The sequence below is a fragment of the Limulus polyphemus genome, unplaced genomic scaffold, assembly GCF_000517525.1.
Source record: "Limulus polyphemus unplaced genomic scaffold, Limulus_polyphemus-2.1.2 Scaffold114, whole genome shotgun sequence".
NCBI classification, from domain to species: domain Eukaryota; kingdom Metazoa; phylum Arthropoda; class Merostomata; order Xiphosura; family Limulidae; genus Limulus; species Limulus polyphemus.
Window position 1 is genome coordinate 702297 of NW_013665724.1, and position 21340 is coordinate 723636.

The 21340-nt window shown below is 32.5% G+C and overlaps 1 protein-coding gene across 2 annotated transcripts in view; it reads left to right on the top strand.

Moving 5' to 3' along the window:
* The window catches only part of LOC106471728 (citrate lyase subunit beta-like protein, mitochondrial), a 23623-nt gene extending 2743 nt beyond the window's left edge, over window positions 1–20880 (top strand). For both annotated transcript variants that reach the window (XM_013932351.2, XM_013932359.2), the window contains exons 3-7: window positions 2355–2543; window positions 5189–5384; window positions 11372–11485; window positions 16600–16778; window positions 17401–20880. In XM_013932351.2, coding sequence (XP_013787805.1) covers window positions 2355–2543; window positions 5189–5384; window positions 11372–11485; window positions 16600–16778; window positions 17401–17493 — 771 coding nt within the window. In that variant the 3' untranslated portion in view covers window positions 17494–20880. The remainder of the gene's footprint in view (window positions 1–2354; window positions 2544–5188; window positions 5385–11371; window positions 11486–16599; window positions 16779–17400) is intronic.
* Window positions 20881–21340: the final 460 nt, after the last annotated feature.

Here is a 21340-nt window from a genome sequence, read left to right on the forward strand (position 1 = left end):
ATTGCTCAGCTATAAAAATACTGCCCAGTTGTAAAAATATTTCCAGTTATGATTGGTGCTGTAGTTTCCGAGATCTGAGTTTTGGATGTATACATCGCAAGCTCCATTATAATAAGATACTACAAATACATATATATGTACCCACAAGCTGTTTCATATTTATAATTCTTATTGGAAAATGTCAACAAGACAAATAACAAATTACTATTTTGATATTTATTAACGATACAAATTTTAGTTACAGATCACTACTTTTTCATTTGTGACATCTCTTTTAATATTTTTTGAGTTATGGATACCAAGTCATGTGTTATTATTATTATGTTTTCATTGTTTCTTTTTTTTTACACTTTTTTGTTTCTAAAAATAATGATCTGATTAGAATGGTAAATAATTGTAATCTGGATTATATACAAATATCAAATCAAACTGCAAAGTGATAATTGCTTGCTCAGCACTACACCTACCTGCACATGATTCACTTCTAAGCAGTTTTGATGAACTGGAAGCAGCTCTAATAAAAGAGTGGGCTCGTAGCTCATACATTGATTCACTAATTTTAACCAAAGCCTAGTACCAAATGAGTATTTGGAACATATTCAGATAGTGAACATTTATGTTTTAGATAACACAACTGATACTTGGTTGTTAATAATTAACTGGGGAGAGCTGTTGGTATTATTTATTAACAGTAAGTGTGCATTGTTCAGTTGTTTTAAACAGTTTTTATTTCAGATTTAACTAATCATGTTACTTTTTTCATATTACTCAAACTCATGTAACATTTTTTTTTTATTTCTTATGAACATTTTATTAACAGAATAAGAAATTAAAGCTCGGCACAAAAAAAAATCAAACTTCTGCATTTTGAATGGCTCTCTTGGTAGTTTTTCTTGACCATTTGCCTTTTTTGTGAAGGAAGAAATCCCAAAATAAAGCATTTCAAAAGCACTACAGTTCATGCCCCATAAAAATTGGCACTGATAGTTGAAAACTAATTTGTGCTGTAAGGCATAAAACATTATAAATGTTTACATGTTTAAATTTTTAAGCTGAATATAGTAATTTCAAATGTTTTCAATATTGACAGTTAATTTCCCAGATAAGCATACATTAACAAGAAAAGGTTAAAATTTCCATTTCCATGTTGTGTGGCAGAATACTTGGTCTTTACTACTAGATGGATCTCAACTTGTGTTATAAAGCAAATTCTTGGAAATTTTCAGAATGCATCAAGTATTGCTTGACAAGTCTTAACAAGTGTAATGTTCGTATAACCAGTGAGAATTCACAATAGTGAGTCAAGTTGAAGAAGATGGGGTAATTATGAATTCAAAAGTGTGATAAATGCATATCTGGTGCCAGTATTAGATCCACCACTTCTTAAATTGCATGATTGAAAAATTAGTTATCCTTATTGAATTAAAATATCAATTATTGTTTTTTTTTGTTAAAAATACACATACGTTGGTCTAACTTTGTAACTATATATAATTGAAAAACTGATTCTTTATGATGTATTACAGACTGTTCCTGGATTGTACCCATTGTGTGCAGTTCCAAAAAGATTCCTGATTAAGACCTAAATTGTAGTGGTTGTTTTTTTTCTCCCTTTAGATTTCTAAGCCAATCATTGTAGATTTGTTAGAATAGAAATTTCATAATTTATTTTTTTAAACTGTCAATGAATGGAATTTTTTCATAATATACTTGAATTGGTGCTACTATAGCATGGGATCTAAAAAGATATTTACACTATGTTGTGTAGTCTACACAGATACTATCATCATCATCATCACCATTTTAACTTTCGTTTATTTGCAATTGGCACCATTTATTATAAATAACGCTTTCAAACTAATAAAGTACAAAATACCATTACGTAATGTTTTTGGGGCAAATATAATTGGAATGAAATAAATTCCAACAATCAAAACTATCACAATTATAACCTAAATTTAAGGTACTATTTTGGAAAACACAACTTATTAAATTATTATTATTTGCTAAAGAAAAACGAAAATAGATATAATTATTTAGCAAGAAATAATGTTTTAATGAATCATTAAAATGGTGATGAAGACGGTATCTCTGTAGACTGCACGCTATGGTGTAAATATCTTTGTAGACTGCACACTATAGTAGCACCCTTGAATCGTTCAAAGAAAATAATTATTTCATATGAAAACTTAATTAATCTTAAGTAATCTTTCATATCTATATTTAATAAAACATTAAAATTAATTAGCTCATAACTGATTTATTGTTGTTGATTAATGCAAGTTGTGTAGGGTTTTGTAACAAAATGGCTATGCTTTTAGGCAATTTAATTTTGTTACAATCGACTGTTTCAGGAAGAAGCTCGTAAGACTATTCGACACATGCTGGATCAAGTAGAATTTGGTCGAACCGAATGTGTGGTAAGAATGAACTCGGTTGACAGTGGTTTAGCAAGTGATGATATGAAGGAAGTATTCAAAGCTGGGAGACTTCCTCCAACTATCATGTTTCCAAAAGTGGAAAGTGTGGATCATGTTGAGTGGGTATGTTTAATTTATGGACATATGTATTAATGTGTTACCCAGATAATTTGCTAGAAATCTTTTTGTATGATAATTAAAGATAACTTAAATATTGATGATAGAATAGATAAATTTTAGGTTGTGGCTGGTTTAGTTTCTTCCTGAATATTCTGAAGAATATTTTGAAGAATAATATAAGACTTCTTATTTGGATGGTTTTTTTTAATAGGTGGGGGTTAAAATTTCTCAATCTTTTTAAAAAATATAGGAGAGCACTGTTTTGAAAATACTACAAATTTTGTGAAGATTAAAGCCTTAATATGATGAGGCTGCGTGGCGTTTGTTTTGTAAGAGAAAGGGGTAAGAAAAGATCTTTCTGATTGTGAGGTTGAGTATGTTGTATTAAATTGATTTTGAATATATAAATCAACAAGTCACATGGCAACAACAGCAAATATAAAGAGCTGTTGGAACAGAATATATCAGAACTACATTTTGGCATTGTTTCTTAATTCATAGGTGGTGTGATGCTACCAAAAATTGATTGCTTTTTGGAAGAGTATGTAACTGCACTTTACAGTGCAAGGTATTCATACATTCTTGTCATAAAGATGTGTTTGTACTGAGATTTAGAATCATCAAGATGGGAATATCCCTTGTGCTTAATGGTATTAGAAAACAAAGGAAGATGGATCAAGTTGGAGCAGCTAGACTCAACCAGAAAGAGACATGTAACTTCTCATACCTCAGTCATGGGAATCAAAGTGCAATGTTTTGTAACAGATGAGAATCCTCAAACATGAAGGTCAGTGGCAAAAGCCATCCACATACTCCAGGCAACAGTAAATAACAATCAAGAATGGTTTCTATCTGGAAATGAAGGCACATGATATGCATTAACGAACAAAGTTAAGGCTTTCAGTCATTCTTTCCATTCAACCATTACATACCTCAAGCAGTTGAAGAATGAAATGGATATTCATGCTATTTCATATAAAGACATATTTTTTAATTTGCCAAATGCAGCATCTATGAATTTCTTTGTGAATAAACCATTGAAACTAATGTTTGGAAACTGTCTTCCTTATACATTGTATGGATTGTAGGGAGGAATAGTATGCTATAGGCATGATATCCTTAAACCATGGCCTTTTGCAATGGAAACTTTGTGATGCAGAGTTATTGTCAAGTTGCACGGTCATCAGAAAGAGTGTGGCTGAACATAATGACAGATTGTAAAGATGTGTTGAAGCTCAAAATTTGTTTTTGTGTGACATACATAACTTTCTGTACACATGTCATTAGGATGATTTTCTAATATATTTTTAGAAGTGATCTAAAGCAGTAGTTTCCATAGTGTTGATAAAATATTTTCTTCCTTCACTAGCTCCTTGGTTTGTTTTATGAAGGTACTCAAACGAATGCAGCCCAGTGGCTAGTTCTAAACTTACAAGTACCTTTTTCTGTGCATGTCGCACGGTTTTACCAAGTTACATTTAAAATGTAATTAAACAACTCTACTATCAATGTATGTCAATGAAATTAGTATTATAATATAAGTTTTATATTATCTAAGTTTTAATTCCTTTATCTCAAAAGAAGCCTGTAACCAAATTCTTAAACTTCGGTATTGTTGTCATGCGATGAACAAATATTTACAGATCTTAATTTTTTGTAGGTTTAGCCAGAAACTAGATTAATTGCTTTATTTACACATCCTTCTTTTAAATTACTTAGGGTCAATTCTTCCCAGCCACAAGAAATAAATTTTGCTAACTCCTCACAGATGCTGCACCCACCTTCTATACTTAGACTTAAAATATGGAAGACACATGTACTTATTTGATGTACATGTTTATAACCAGTGTAAAACACTCATTTTAAACTGCATAATACTTTAGTCTTCCCAGATTATTGGCATGAGGAAAGCCATTATACCTTTGGAGAGTTTGAAGTGTGATGATCAAAGCAATTGTTGCAAAAATTTACAAGTAAAATCTTTAGTTAAAGTATTTCATTAAAAAACTTGTTTTTTTTTTGTAAAAAAGCCTTGGTATGTTTTCTGATAGTCTGCGAATCTTTGTGAGGACACACATACACTATCAAAAGTTATAGTATGACTTATCTCATGGTTACTTTGATGGTAAAGTGTTAAACCCATAGGGCTTAACACATAAGCAAGGAGTTAATGTGCCAAGATTATATGGTACACATCCCATTACTGCCAAGAGAAAAAAATAAATTAAAAATCATGCTATGCACTCAGGACATGGACTGGCCCCTATGGCAGAGCTCTGGATTTTAGAGCTGATGAGCTGGGTTCAAATCAGTGTGATGCTACAAAATATTCATTTTAAGATATAGATGCATTATAAAAGTAATAGTCAATCCCTTAGCATGGATAGTGGATGTTGACTGGCTGTTTTTACTCTTTGGTCAGTACTTCAAGATTAGGGATGGTACCTTAGCTTTTCCATAAGAAAAAAACAAATCAAATTAATTTTTTCGAGTTTTATTTTCAAAGACTTCTAATTATATAGTACAGGCAGAGACCATAATGACGTCAGACTGATTAATTTTTTGTACTATCTTTAAGTTGATTATGTAGTGTAATATAATTGTTAATACTGACTTTTAATCTGATTTTAAATGTATATTTATATTAGATTTCTGAAGAACTATTTAAGCACTTACGGACACGAACTCTGGTGGATAAAATAAATCTCATCATCTACATAGAAAGTGCCAAAAGTTTACTTGACCTTAGAACTATTTGTCAACGAGCTGTTGATTTATCAGAAAAGGGTCTGTTTATTCTGGATGGAGTTGTTTTTGGATCAGATGATTTTTGTGCTGATATTGGTATGATAAAGAAGTTTTGTTTCTAGTTTAAAACAACATGAAACCTAATAATATATTAGGAATGAAATTCTGTTACTTAAGTGATCACTTCTAAATAATTATTGCAAGGTACAATATTAAAGTTTTAGGACAAAGAATTTTGCATAATTTGGTCACATGCAAGAACTGCACATGATTTGATTCCATACATCAGGATCATACAGGCCATAAAATACTTTAAAAGTATGGAATTTGACATAACTGTTCTCCAGGCCTTTTATATATATGGAATTAAATTAGATTTATTAATTTATAGGGAAATAACTTGGTATTGTTCATACAGCACAACTTTATGAAATTTCAGGGAGACAGTCTTTGAGACCCAGCAATACCAAGCCTTTTTACATTTGTTACCTCTGTGAACATTTTAACAGTAACATTAATATTTTCACTAGTTGTCATTTGCTGCATTTAACAAACATGGGACAAGGTTAGACTACAATAAACATACTTGCATCTTTGTGTCTCTTACAATAACTTATTCCCTCGTAACAAACTGGATTTACACATTGTGTATCTTGCAAAGTTGGGCCTATTCTTTACATGTATGATATATATACGAATGCCATTGTGTAGTGCAATGAAAACAGCATTATATATCTCTATATTTTTTTTTTGTAAATCATGTACTTCAGCCTTGTCTTTTTTCCACACCATTGTACATCTACAATTAATGTCCTGTCTTTGAAACCATTGCTATTGTGATAATGTTACATGTTTGGTGGACAGGTGGCTGACTAACCAATTTCAACTACCTTGTTTCCAGCAACCAACCTACCTTCTTTAGCACCTATATATTTGTGTATGTATATGTCACTTGAAATCAGTTTGTTTGATACTGTGTATGCAAATACATCAAGACTTTAAAGAGACAATATATTTAGCCTTTCTTCTCCTGGAGGGTTTCAATTATTTTGGGGAGGAGGGAGAGTGTTATACAGGCAAGAAGACTTCCGGAAGTTCTAAGAGACTTGGGTTATCTGGGTATTGTTTGCTTGTTTTTTCTTGTTCATTTGATTAGTGCATTGTTCCCTTGCTAAAATTGGCATCTTGAAGACCATTATTACACCTGCATTATAATGAAACTCCCACTCTACATGTAATAACGTGTACTGTGCAAGTCTATGGTTCAATCAGTATTAAAATGTAGCTATCTACTAGTAGGAGGCTGACACATTCTCTGTGGACAGTACTCCTCTTGAGCACTTTGTGTATACCAAATGCTCATTCTTTTCTTCAGCATTGCAGTATTTGGTCATGTTCTTTTGAATCAGAATTACAGAATTTTTCCACTGTGCTTCTCATTTTAACTTTCAGTTACATAATTGACTTGTTGCTTTGAGTTCTTTTTTTTTCATGATAAGAACTAATATACAAAAAGAAAGGGAAAACAGTTTCATGGACTTTTTCAAATCTTGAGTTCACATATCTACATTTCTAACACCTCCCAATATTCAGATACTCCTAACAGAAGTTATTTTCTATTGTTTAAATGGCTGGGGACATTATGATGGTCAGCATTGTTACTACCATAGTTTTTGGTTCCATCCTATCATCATCATAATCTCAGATCTAGGATTCCCAAACTTCTGTTTCTGTTGCTGCAGAAAAGCTTGTTTCATCTATTGATAATTTTTACTAGCTGTTTCCACCATCTGCTTTTGCTTCCAGAACCTCTTTCACAGATAAGATCACGTAACCCCACCTTCTTTCATTGCAGCTATGATTTTCCAGGTATTTGACATTTTCTTTCTCATATTCCAATTGATTTTGCTGATTCTTGGGTTACCTTGCTGCATGAGCCTCCATCCTCTGACTATCTACTCTTTCCCCTGCTTTGATATTCATGTTGATTTCTTTTTGTTTCGACTTTGTGTTGAATCCCTAGTTGCTAGTTCCCTCCAGACCTTGAGAATTTTCTATGGTATATAGTCAAGATCCTTCTTTTCTTGAGCTTCAATCCCTTGAGACCCTTCTTCTAGCTTGGAGATATTTTTCTTCTATCTGTCTATTCTTTACCTGCAATCTGCTCATCTTTGTCTCTCGCTTGCTCGTCTTCTTCACTATTTGTCCAAGTTCCACCTTCCTTCTGAGGCCCTAAATCATGACTCTGAAATCATTACTTAAACTCTCACCTTGACCTTGACTACTTCTGCAGTGTCTCATTTCACTGTTCTTGTTTCTTGAATTTGCTTGGTTGGGTTGCTTAAGTTTTTGGAGTTTGACTTCCTGAGTTTTATCTCATGGAACTTCATTTAGCACCTTTTGTGGGGAGTTTCTTATACATTGGAAACTCGAATTCAGGTAGTTCTGCAGCATTCACCTTTACTTACTTTGATTTCCCATTTATGTTGATCCACTGGGTCTTGGCAGGTTTCTCATCCTTGGGAGCCTCATAGGGTTGCCCCTTCTCCTGCCCCTCTTGCATGGATGGCTGTCATGGGTCCTTGGAGTTGATTTATCTTCTGGAGTTGCCCCTTGGTATTAGACTGATGAGAACCAATATTTCCCATTTATCACGGTTGTGACCTCTATTGCTGAAAACCATTGGGTCACACATATGTTTTCACAAGAGCTGTCTCTCACTTTATACTTTTAATCTCCCCTTTTTCCTTCTTCTGTATTCTTTCCAACCCTATCAAATATTTTGCATCTTTTGTGCCTGGTGGAAGCTATGTCTTCTGTTTATGATGTGGATATCCTGTAGCAGGTCCTTGACCATACAATGAGATTTTACTCCCATTTTTTGTTGTTCTTAAGAAGATGGGGTTTGGCTACCTATTATAGATCCATTGCTCTTGAACCAATTTCTTATCATCCCTTTGTTCAAGATGCAAGGTTTTCTCACTTTGAAGAGGTTGTTGTGGATGCCCAAGATCAGTGTTTCAGATGCTTTTCTCCACATTCTGATTCTGCTGACTACTTCTTGCTTCCTCATGTTTCATCCACAACAGTTTGTATTTTCAATTCCAGGCCCTTCTTTTTGTATTGGCTACAGCCTCATATGTCTTCAATGGGATCCTGAGAACTTTTACATGGACGATACCTTCATGAGGCCTGTATTTCCACTGCTGTATAGACTACTGTCTCCTTGTTGCCCAGTCCAGTGAGGCAAATTCTGCTATGACATCCCTTCTCTTTCAGGAGTCATCTCATTTGGGTTGGCTGACTCTTCCTTATCTCACTTCCTTTTTTTTTATCTGAGTTATTGAGGGTGGTCTTTATGTTTCTACAGTTGCTAGTTACAGAGCAGCTTTTTCAGTGACCTTACATTTTTCTTAACCATTCTCTCTCTCTCTTCTTTTTTTTCCTCCAGTTCTTACAGACCTTTTCTGAATCTTTCTAATCAATTGTCTTCCTTGTCCTGTTCCTTTTCTAGAGTTGAACACCAGTTTAGTTTTCAGGGCTCTTGCATGCCCTCCATTTAAACTTTTGGCCACATGTTTCCTTTACCATTTTTCTCTTAAGATACATTTTTTTCCCATTCTCACTTGTAAGAGATGATACTCTGATATTTTTTGCCCTGTATACCTTTAGAATTCTTTATCAAAATCACAGATTGGTTTTATTCTTAGGCTACTCCTTCCTCCCCAAGTCTTGGGGTGCCTGGGAAAGTGTTAGATGTTTTCTTCAATCACCCTCCCTTCCCCTTTTTTCTCTGTATAATTGTTTTGACTCTGACCATCTCATTTGTCCCATTTGGGCATTTCATTGTTATATCGTATTGCTTCCTTTTGAGGCAACCAGCATTGTCTTTTCTTGCCATGGGATTCCTCTTCTTCTCCATGAATAGTGCTTATACAGATATTATACTTTTTAATACACTTTGGAGTCTCTCACTGAGTCCTGGTATATATATATGCGAGATTGCATATAACCTGTATTCGAATGTGTATTAGCTTATGTGATTTATTGCTTAGACTGCTTCTTGTTCTTGTGTACAATTTTCTTGATAAAAGATCAGGATTTTTCTGCTCTTGGAAAATGATTTTCAGTTTTAGTTTTGCTTTAAGGTGATCTTTGTCACATATATTTTCAGCTTTGATTATCAGACACTTCAGGATTCTGGACTTAACTGAAACGGGATAGAAAGCTGTGAAGTCCAGATACTTGTTTGTGTGTGCATGTTTTTGGTAAACATAAGTACTTAATTTATCATTTCATTTATAAAAAAGTTAAGGTACCACCATATTCAATTTCTGTTGTAAAGTGTGTGTGTTTTTTTGCATTAAGTTCAGATATGAAATTGGAAAAGTTGTACTGCCATTTGGCCAAATGACAAATATGTCATCTATGTAAGGTAGCCAAAGAGATGGCAACAGTAATTGGTATGGTGTGAATACCTTTTCCAAGCTGTCAAAGAATGATTATAATTAATTATACTTGTCATAAAACATTAATATTAGGTCTTTAACATATTTTAACATTGCATTTTTTATCTAGTGTCATAGGGATTTTCAAGAATTAGAAGATTGTATAATATTAATAATAGTATTTCAACCTCACTGTTTACCATATGAATATTGTTTTTTTGATAAAAAGGAGTATGTACCCTCTTTGGTTTCTATCCTTCACAAATCACTATTTAGTAAAACTAGAAATCGTGTGTTTGTACTTAACTGGTTTTTGCATGGCAGTACCATAAGATGACAATATCACATTATCTCAGGTTTTTCAATGTACTGATTGATTTAATTACAGCAATCAAAATATCATTAAAAAAAACTTTTGTTATTTTCAATAGTGCTTGAAGAGGATGTTAAATATCTGTGTGATATTAGCCAAATTAATTATTGAAAAATTCCAAAGAAAGGTTTAAAAGAATTCCAGTTTTAGAACTGTGAGAACATGAATTAGAATTCCATGTAATTTTATAGTTTTTTGTTTTTTTTATAATTTGAAACTTGGATTACTTCAACAGATGTACCATGCACTATTTTGTGTCCTTAATAACATCTATTTGTATAGTACAGTGTATATTTAGAAGACCGTTCATGGATAATTATTAAATAATGACAAAATACTTTGAATTTTTCTCATATTTGCTTCCAACTTCAGGGGGAAAACAAGTAAATGTTCATAATAAGCTGTCAAGTAATAAATAACTTTCAAGGCAATTAGGTCTCCAATTATCATTAGAATATTGTATGAGAAAAAGAAGTACATTAGTTAATAAAAAACAAAGACCTGAACTTAAATAAGGAACAGAAAAACAAAAGCACTTATTGATTTGTAGAAATAGGAAACACTTAAAAATCCAGAGTACTGGCATATTCAGAACAAATTAAACATTAAAGACAAGTTGAATAAAAATTCTCTTTTGGGTGTCCAAAATTATTAAAACAGAAAGAAAAGAAAAAAGGAGAAAACTTAAGTAAACAAATTATAATAATAATAATACTGTAGTGTCTTTCAGAGAATCTTGGTCTCCTTTCTGTTGGATTTTTGTTTGGTAAGCTCGTGTTTGTTTTACATGTTTATTGTGGACAAATCAGTACTTTGTCATTTATTGTAGTAGAGTTCTGGATTTCTGAGCTGGTTAGCTTGGTTCGAAGCTGTGAGATACCGTAAAATATTTTCTATGCTTTAAGCTGTGAGTACATTATAAGAGTGACAGTCAGTTTCTTAAAGTGGGTGTTATGATGCTACTGACTGGCTGCTTTCCCTCTGGTCAGTATTTTGAAATAAGGGACAACAGTAGACAGCCTTAATAGCTTTGCTATAAATACAAAATACAAATACTTTGTATAATTAACTTTTAACTCTTTCAACACCAGGAAGCTCTTTTTTTTTAAAAAAAAAAAAGGCAAGAACATTCCAACCACTGAAGATTAAAGAATTTTTTTTCAAATGACAAATATAAGGAGCTTGTATTTAGAAACTAATAAAAAATAATAGTTTTCTTTTTAGACAAAAATAATCTTAATTTCTAAATAACTTTATTCTAGGAGCAACAAGAACATTACAAGCCAAAGAAGTACTTTTGGCACGTCAAAACATTGTGCTGGTTGCGAAGTCATTGAAAATACAAGCTGTGGACCTTGTATATATTGACTATAAAGGTACATTGGATTCATGTTATATGTAATTCTATGAAAATATGCATAGAACTAACATTATTTTAGCTTTTTCATATAATTGTTATTTCTCATTTTTGTGTTTTATTATGTGTTTAGAGTATTTTTATTTCTAGGAGTTATATTATTCTATTTACAGTTATCATGTTACAGTTATTATCATGAAAAAAATCCAAGTACATCCCCACCAGTAAAGTGATTAACAAAGATCTGAAGAATGGGAGGGTTATTGCTTATACTTTATTTTGCTCAAGTTTCAGGTGCAAATTGAACAATTTTATCAGGAGTGTGTGATCTCTCTGAATAGTATTAAAATTTGTTTTCATTGTGTTATGTTTGCATACTTCTGTATTCACTATCATACAGTGCTATTTGTTATTAGTTTATTGTATTTTTGTGTTTGTTTACTATCTTGAGAGTAATGTTTTATTGTTTTTTTATGTTCAATATCTTGAGGTGTTATGTTTTATTAGTTTCTCATTTTTATGATCTTGAAAGTGTTATATTAATTAAGAAAACTTCTTTTGTTATCTTTAGGTGTTGTGTTTTAATATTCTTATTTTCTTTGTTCACTGTCAGGAAGTAATTTGTTTTAAGTGTTGTTCTTTCAGTGACTTGTTCTATTAGATTATCTGGTGAAAATAATTCAACATGCAGTCAATGTAATGATAACCGATTAGTTCATTTCCTTTATATTTTACAAACTTAAACACTATGGTAACTTGTACATTTACAAAAGATGCTAACCAAACTACATTAGTGTAAAGAATAAACCTACTTGTACAACTTTACAGCGGAATTGATTTCTTTGTGAAATCTATGTCTTTTAGTCTCAAACTATGTCCTGTAGCCCTTCTTTTATGTATTGCATCTGGAGCATCCCATTTCAATGACCAGCAGTAATCAGCCATCATGCTGATGTTCCACCTTCCCTGACACCTCCTCTTCGTTTCCCTGATGTCTTGATTAAACCTTTCCCCTTGTTCTTTGTTGATGGCACCGAGGTTTTCAAGGAAATAGTCAAAATGTGATTGTAAGAAATGAACTTTCAAACTTGCATTACAACCCAAGTCTTCGAATTTATTCGAGCATGTTACTGAAATTATTTTTGTAATTTGGGTCCTTGTTGTTTCCTAAAAATTTGTCAATAACATCTTTAAAGGCAATTCATGATTCTTTTTCAACTTTCCTCATTGTCCTTTCAAACTATTCATCCAAAGTCAATTTTGTAATCTGAGGACCAATAAAAATCCTTTCTTTAAGTTTTACTTCTGAAAGATCTGGAAATTGTCCACATAAATGCTTGAAACAGTTGCCATCTTTGTCTAAGTTCTTTACAAACTACTTCATCAAGCCCAATTTTATGTGGAGGTAATAGGACTTTCTTTGTGTCAACCCAACTTTCATGTTCAATGTTTTTCAATCCTGGTATCAGACTGACTCTATGTGGCTATCGTTTCTTTAACCAATGCTGATTTTGTGCTCTGCTGTCCCATTCACATAAAAACACATGGAATCTTTGTATAACTGGATTGTTAACCCAACAACATATAAAGGACTTTTAAGTCTCTACAAAGTAGCCAACTATGTTCTTTGTCTTTAACGTTATTAAGAAGTTTGAGATTTTCCCTCAAGTGAACTGAATGAGCAATAGGAAGAGATGCGTATATGTTACCATTGTGAAGGAGAGCACCTTTTAGACTTCTTTTGGAAGAATAAATGAACAGTCACCACTCACTTGGTTCATAGACTGCAGCTCCTAGCGTTGGTATTCATTCAGCAATATTGCTACAATAAACCAGTGAATCGTCTTGCGAAAAGTACGGTATAAACTCTTTCTCACGATTTCTGTACCAATAAAATGATGTCCCTGGAGAAAGTAACTTCTTAGCCTGAAGTCTGGACCACAAAAGCTCTGAACAATCTTTTGGAAGGCACAAATCTCTCACCAAATCATTAAGTTCAACTTGTGTGAAAAGTTGTGGTTAATCAGATGTTTTGGGTGAAAGCAATCCCTATCATAATTTCTGTTGACATCAGATTCAGAATGAGATGAAACTGTATCTGGTGGAGTATGTACAGGTACATCAGATCCATGAGCAACAATACTTATACAGATTGAAGGTTTGGATAAGAAATTTCCTTTTTATTTTGAGTGTTGTAGCCTTGCACATTACATGAGCAAAAATACCATTAATCTCTGTGGTTTCTAGGTTCATGCCAGACCATTGGAATTCCAAAAGGCAAAGACTTTTCCTTATGTTTAGTCCATTGTCACAACTCCTTGACACAAATGTTGCAAACTTTGTGCAGAGCCCATGATTTGTCTTGGTCCCCAAGTTTTATTCCAAAATATGCATAATAAGCTTATCTGATGAATTCTTTAATGTTTTGCCTTTGTTTTATTACAACACATTTACCACAAATGTAATGGAATATGTTTGTGTCATTTACATACATATTGTTGCCACAGCAATGAATAAATAACATTGAAAGGAAATAAATAATGTCAAAGTGCACACTAACAAATACTATCCAGAAATGACATGTCATGTGGCCTGTTAACCGTTTATATACTAGCGGTGTGTTTCTCATGGGTTCTAGAATGATCGATAAGACTCTCATGTCGCGATTTGTCTAGAGAAATCTATAACCAAGTGGTTGTCAACATTTTAAGCATCACAAAATGTGATCCGATTTCAATGAAAATGTTTCACTTATGTGAAAGTACATATTACATTTTGTGAAAAATAAGTACATGATGGAGAAAAATGGATGTCATTTTCGGATTCAACGTACAGTAATTACTGAAGAACATTTGAAAATTTCAAGACAATAAAACCATCGCAGGCCTGTGTTATTCATAGTAAAATAATAAACTCTTAAGTTTTCCTTGTGAAAATAATACTTTTTTGAGGACTTTGTCTCATTGTTAAAATATGGTGCACCTTACAAATGTAGCATTATGGTAGCCTAAGAACAACAACATAGTGTAGATATCTTGAAGTTACTTAGCTATGATTTCATAGCACTGTGGAATGTAGATCATAATATCGATGTTATAAGCCTATAAAATTTAAAATAAAAAATACAGTATTTTTATATATTCTGCATGGTGTAATATGAACAAGTGAAGGAATTATAAAGGTTGTAACATAAAAGTAGTTTTAATAGAAAAAAACCCATTAAATATACTGTTGAAATATATGTAAGTGAAACCTTGTGAATCTGCAATGTTCAGAATGGGTGCAACATGAGTGTCAAATATTGTGAGGAATGGTGTCACCACTGATGAATTTCTCATGATCCACAAATATGAGTCCTTGAGGTTTTATGCATTTTGAATTAACAATTTAGTGACTCAAGATGTATGAATCTTTTTTTTTGTTTAATTCCTGACTCTGTGAATTTAATCTATAGAATTCTGTAGGACTTCATTTGTTTCCATATATGTAGTTCATTAAATATCTTTAAGGAGTGCAGTAAAAATGCTTTTGGTATCATTACAACGAACGTTCTGTACCACTTGTAGCTGGAAGGGCACATTGCATTCCAAATTATACTTTTTTTGACATGGAAAACACATTGAAGTACAACTTGGTTTATGCACACAACAAACTTCTTGGGTTGCTCGGCTATGAAAATAGAGAAAGCATAAAAGTTTATAATAATAATGTTTTTTCACTGAAATGAATTTTCCAGTATGTCTTTCAGGATCCTGACAGGTACCCATTTGGCATGGTAGAGCATTTTTGTCTACCACTAAATAAATCTTGTACACCAGAGAGAGAAATATTGAAGCCATTTTCAAAAAGAAAATGCATGTTTGATCCACTGAGGTGTTTTCTTGAAGGCCCAACTGGGGATGCTACAACCAGTCACAAAGCTTTGATGCAAAATCATTCTCAATTGGCAGTATTATAAAGCCTTTTGTAATAGTATCCAATGCATCAGTCTTAACATAAACTATAATTACTGTAAGTAATACCTTTGTTAATGCTGCAAAATAACAAACACCATCTAGTTGTTTAAATGTCAAAAGACTGGTCCACTTACTACTTAAGAAGTGAGGATCAAAAACTCCTTGCATCGTGCATTTAGCAGAAAGACACCTTTCACATATATCTGCAAGGAAGATAGGAAAAAAAGGTTCTGTACTGACCATAAAATTTCTTAACTGTTAATACGGATGTTTCAAGTTGTACATTGAAATGACACATTCAACAAGAAATGAAACTTAACAGATGTTACAGCGAGTAACCACCTTAAAAAAGACAATCTGAATACTCATCCTTTGACTTCATCATGAACTTTCTCCTTTGTGATGATATATCTTGGCCAAAAGAACATAAGGATCAAAACAGATGGAGTCATGGAGGCAAAGCAATATATGCTAGACCTGGTATTAATGTTTCAAGTGAGACCTTGCTGGAAGCCTTCTCATTCTTCTTTCCTTTTTGTATATTGCTGCCAACTGTCTCCATAAAAAGCATTCTTTTTTTCAAATTCTCCCTTGAAATACTGCTTTTCTGGCTTCCTACTCAGCACTTTTGATTCTATTTTAACAGGCCAAAAAAACATTCCATTTCAATCTTCTGTTATGTGAAGTAATTAATGAAATTTGTGAGAATTTTAGTCAATTTTGGATTTTTTTTCTGGAAAAACTAAAACTCTCCCTGATATAGTGTACTCCGGAGCTTGCTTCTCCAGATCAAGACAAACAGAAGTCACTAATAAATTTCTTTCTCTGTTTCAGTGTTGCCACTGTAGAGGGTGTAACATATGGACACTACTGCTTTATAAGTATAAAGTAATAATAAGTATAAGTATGTAGTAACTTAGAATGTTATCACGACTTTTGAAATGGAATACATGATTTTTTCTTTTTTTATACTTACAATGTTTTTAACATAATATCGCAGCTCAAACATTTACTAAAACTTATATGATGTTTAGTTCCTGTATTGTACTGATTGTAATCTAATGTTCATTGAAAGATAATATGAAATTGCATGTGACCTGTTAGATGAAATTGAGTTATTGTTGTTAACATTGTTGAGAATCAGTTACAGGTAGTTGATAATTCTGCACTAATCTAGATTTGAAAGGGCTAAAGGAGCAATCTCTGGAGGGAGCACAGATGGGATTCACTGGAAAACAGGTTATTCATCCAAGCCAAATTCCCATTGTGCAAGAGGCCTTTGCACCATCGACTGATAAAATTGAATGGGCCAAAGAATTAATCAAAGAATTTAAAGAGCATCAAATGAGTGGAATGGTATGTCAAATCTTGTGTTTGCAATTTTTAAATATTTCAAATTCCCATTTATTTACATTGTCACAAAGGTTCTAAACACTTGACCCAAGTCTAAGTAATGTGTAATAAGTGAACTGTATCTCTTACATAATCGTTACAAAAATACATTTGTACAGCATCAAAGAATGTATACTGTCATAAAATTCTTTATATATATATATTAAGATATGAAAAGTTTAGAAAAAACGACCTTTATACTCCATATAAATAAATAAATATAAAATAATTTTTTTTTATTTTAACCAATGTTTTGCCTTTGTGGCTTTATCAGGATTAATATACATAACTTAAGAGATGCTTTATATTTGAACAGTTTTTCTTCTGCTTTTGTAACTAGTTTAAAATGTATGTTCCCCATTGAAGGAAAGAAAGAGTATCAAATTTATGTAACTTTATATTAAATACAGAGTGCCCTTGTAGATTTAAACTTAGTTTTTATTAGCAGCATAGATAATTTGTAAACAAGAGTTGATAGTCTTTTATATTTTCAGAAAATGTTTTTTTTTTAGCATTAAGCTTGTTTTCTGTGTATTTTTATTGCTTAGATAATGAATTTTTGTCTTCTTTTTTATTATTATTACAGGGAGCCTTTGAATTCCGTGGAGCGATGATTGATAAGCCATTACTACTTCAAGCTCAAAATATTGTGCAACTAGCAGAAGTCCTTGAGTTGTGATCATTTTGTTTGTTGTATAGATTACCAACAGCTGGTGCTTAATTTCTGGAAAAAACATACTGGATCTCTGTTGAAGGATCGGTAGCAAAATTAAGTTTGGGACAGGACTGGAGGAAATAATGTTGTTGACAATTTCATTCAAATATCAGTTTTTAATGCAAACATGACAATTTTAAAATTATGTATAGTGTTTTTGCTTCTTGTTTTAAAAAATGTATATATCCAAAATGGCTTCATGATCTCGGGTAAAGAAAGGTCTGGCACAGATTAACGACTGTCATGTGAATAATGAAACTAAAGCTAGTTATTCATATGTGAAACATGATTTTTATTATTTATGTATTATATAAGTTGTGTTGTTTTTAAGATTTTAAGTTGGACACAAGTTCTTTTGGACAGAAATTCCATCTGTTATTTGTATAAGCTTAAAATAGGAATCTAGCCTTGTCACAAATTAAAGGTTCCTGAATTTTTTAAATAAATTATTTCACAGATTTAGAAGTTGTGTTTCAGGTGTCTGTTAATATACATTTAGTGTTTCTACTTTAAAAATAATGAAGATGTTTTCAAGATTTATGAAAGTTCAGAATACAATATCAAAGAAGGTCTGAACTTTTGTTAGTAGTAATTTGCATAATTTATTGGTGGCATCACCATAACAGTTTGTTTATATTTAAAATATTACTTACATACATGCCATGAAATAAAGCATCTCGCGTACAGTTTAAAACACATTATGTAAAACAGTAATCATGATTTCATATTTTAAAATATAAATGCATTTCTATACATGTATTTCATGCTACTTTAAAGAGTGCTTTCTTACATCCAAGTTAAGGACCTACATCTGGCGCAGATGAAACAAGTCTTTTAACAGTCACCATTCCTAAAGTAATAGAACTTTGAACTTAACACTTTGGCTGCCACATAATAAATTAAGTATAAATAAAATTAAACATTCAAATGTGTGTATTTCAGTCAATGTATTTTCTTTCAAACACGTATCTCTCAAGCCTCCAGCCATCTGTGACAACTTTGTCTTTAACAGTCAATTGTATGGCCAGATAGATGGCATTTTGATGGGTTCACCACTAGGACCCTCGCTAGCTAATATTTTTCTTTGTAACCATGAGCACATGTGGCTGAACAAGTGTTCTCCTGACGTTACACCCACGCTCTACAAAAGTTATACCATAACACTTCTCATATAATTGGTGCTGAGTAAATATTTTATTGAATTTATGCAGTTGCTAAACATTATCCCTGGTACTTGGTCACAAATGGCCTAGATGTTAGGGCGCTCGACTCTCACTGTGAGGGTTCAGGGCTCGAATGCTTGTAACCGAATATGCTTGTCCTTTCAACCATGAGGGCGTTATAATATGATGGTCAATCCCACTATTAATTGGTAAAAGAGAAGCCCAAGAGTTAGCGGTAGGCTCTGCTAAATTAGGGACGGCTAGCGAGAAAGCCCTCGTGTGGCTTTGCCCGAAATTAAACACAAAAACAAAACCTGATGATTTTCAAGTTGCACAGCAAGAAGAAAATACTGTAAAATAACTTTAACAGAGGGGACGTACTATTTGTCATTATATAATTAAACTTTAATTTTCTGATTTTGTTTTATTTTTATTTTCCTTAAAATATACTAAGGGGAAATACTAACCATTAGAAATGTATTTTTTAACAAGCCTTCAGTCATACAGCATATAACGTCCATAAATGGTAAAATAAGTTGTAGTAAAATATTATAAAATTAGCAATTTCTACAGTGAATATACAGTGTGCGAAAAGTCTGGAACCACAGGCACTTCAACGAATTTAATAGAATGCTGCCCTTGTAATTCAAAAACGTTTAGATGAACAGCATGATTAACTCGACCTTCTCATTCTTTGGCAGCGCCATAACCAGTCACATACCTAGAATTAAGGAAAGTTGCAAATCACCTATGGTTCCTGACGTTTCGGACACCCTGTATATGTTCATACCTATCTGTTGTATTTAAAACTTTGTATGCACAAAATAAACAGTCCTAGTTCATTCTCTTAAATTTAGGGCCTGGAAAGGCCTGGTGGTTAGGGCATTCGAATCCCCGTCACCGAATATACTCGCTCTTTCAGCCACGGGTGCGTTATAATGTGACGGTTAACCCCACTATTCGTTGGTAGAATAGTAGCTCAAGAGTGGGCAGTGGATGGTGTTGACTAGCTGCCTTCCCTCTAGTCTATCACTGCAAAATTAGGGACGGCTAGCACAAATATTCGTCGTATAGCTTTGCGTGACATTGAAAACAAGACAAACCCTTGAATCTGCACTCACGATGAAGCACACTTAGTTCCTACTTAATAAATGTGAAAAATATGTAATAAATAAGTATCTGGATCTTGCATAATATTCAGTGTACAGTGTTTAAGCGTATAAGCTACAAATAATGAAAAATTATTACAAGAGCATAAATATCGATTGAATTACAAACTGCTAACTGTTATAATTTATATTTTTCAGTACATTTAGTGTAAGATTAAATTCCAGTCAACAATATAAGTTTAGCAGCAATCATATGTTTCAAAATAATAACTTGAACATAACCTTTATCTCAAAATTTTAAAATTATAACAAAACCTCTTCATAAACAACAATTGGAGTTTGCTTTCCATCTGCCAACAAATAAAGATTTTGAGGTGATCCCATTCTTGAACACCCTACATCTCATTGACCTTCAGTGGCTCAGCAGTAAGTATGAAGCTTGTAACGCAAAACACCAAGTTATGATACTTGATGTATACACAATACAGATAGTCTATTGTGTAGCTTTGTGCTGTAACACGAAACAAACAAGTAAAACATCAGTTTGTTATGCAAAATGCAATATTACCACAGTAATGGGTATGACTAAGTAGGTTGATCAGGTTGATTTAATTTTACATATTTCTAATAAAAATAATTAGTGAATTGATCAGTGTACTCAGAGTAAGAAATCAGTTGAGGAAGGTTAATTATATATTGTGTGTATTTACAGCTTGTGAGTTGATGAGAGTGATTACGATGTGCATTGTTTGTCTTTGCAGTAAGTGCTAAAATAATAAGAATGGCTATGTATATACTCGGCATGTTTTACAGCAAATAATGAGTTGATAAAGTTTATTACAATATATGTGGTTTGTTATTACAGCAAGCTATGAGTTGATGAGGTTCGTTATGATTTACGTAATTTGTTATTATAAGTAGTGAGATGATGCGGATAATATATTGTTTGTTTTTACAGTAAGTACTAAGTTGATAAAGTTGATTACAATATACATCTTTTGTTTGTATAGTGAATACTGAGTTGATGAGGTTGGTTACAGCGTGTAATAATTGTTATTACAATAAACTGTTAGTTGTGATATGTGTTAAAGCCTTTCTTTCGTCCATTATGACAAATGAACGTTTGGGATTTATTTTAACACATTTCAATGTTTTACACATGAACGTTTGGTATTTATTTTAACACATTTTAATGTTTTACACATGAAAAATTGGTATTTATTTTAACACATTTGAATGTTACAAATGAACTCTTTGGACTTATTTTAACACATTTGAATGTTTTACACATGCTTACAGTTACAAGTACATCGGTTGTTCAAACTAAAGATTAGCTCCCCAGTAGCACAGCGGTATGTCTGCGGACTTACAATACCAGTTTCGATACCCGTGATGGGCAGAACACAGATTGTGTAGCTTTGTGCTTAACTTCAAAACAGTCAAACAAAACAATGAACGTGGAATATTTTCTGAACTTTGAAATTACTTGCTGGGTTATCAGTAAATAAATAAAATACATTAGCTCTCCCTCAAGAGGTT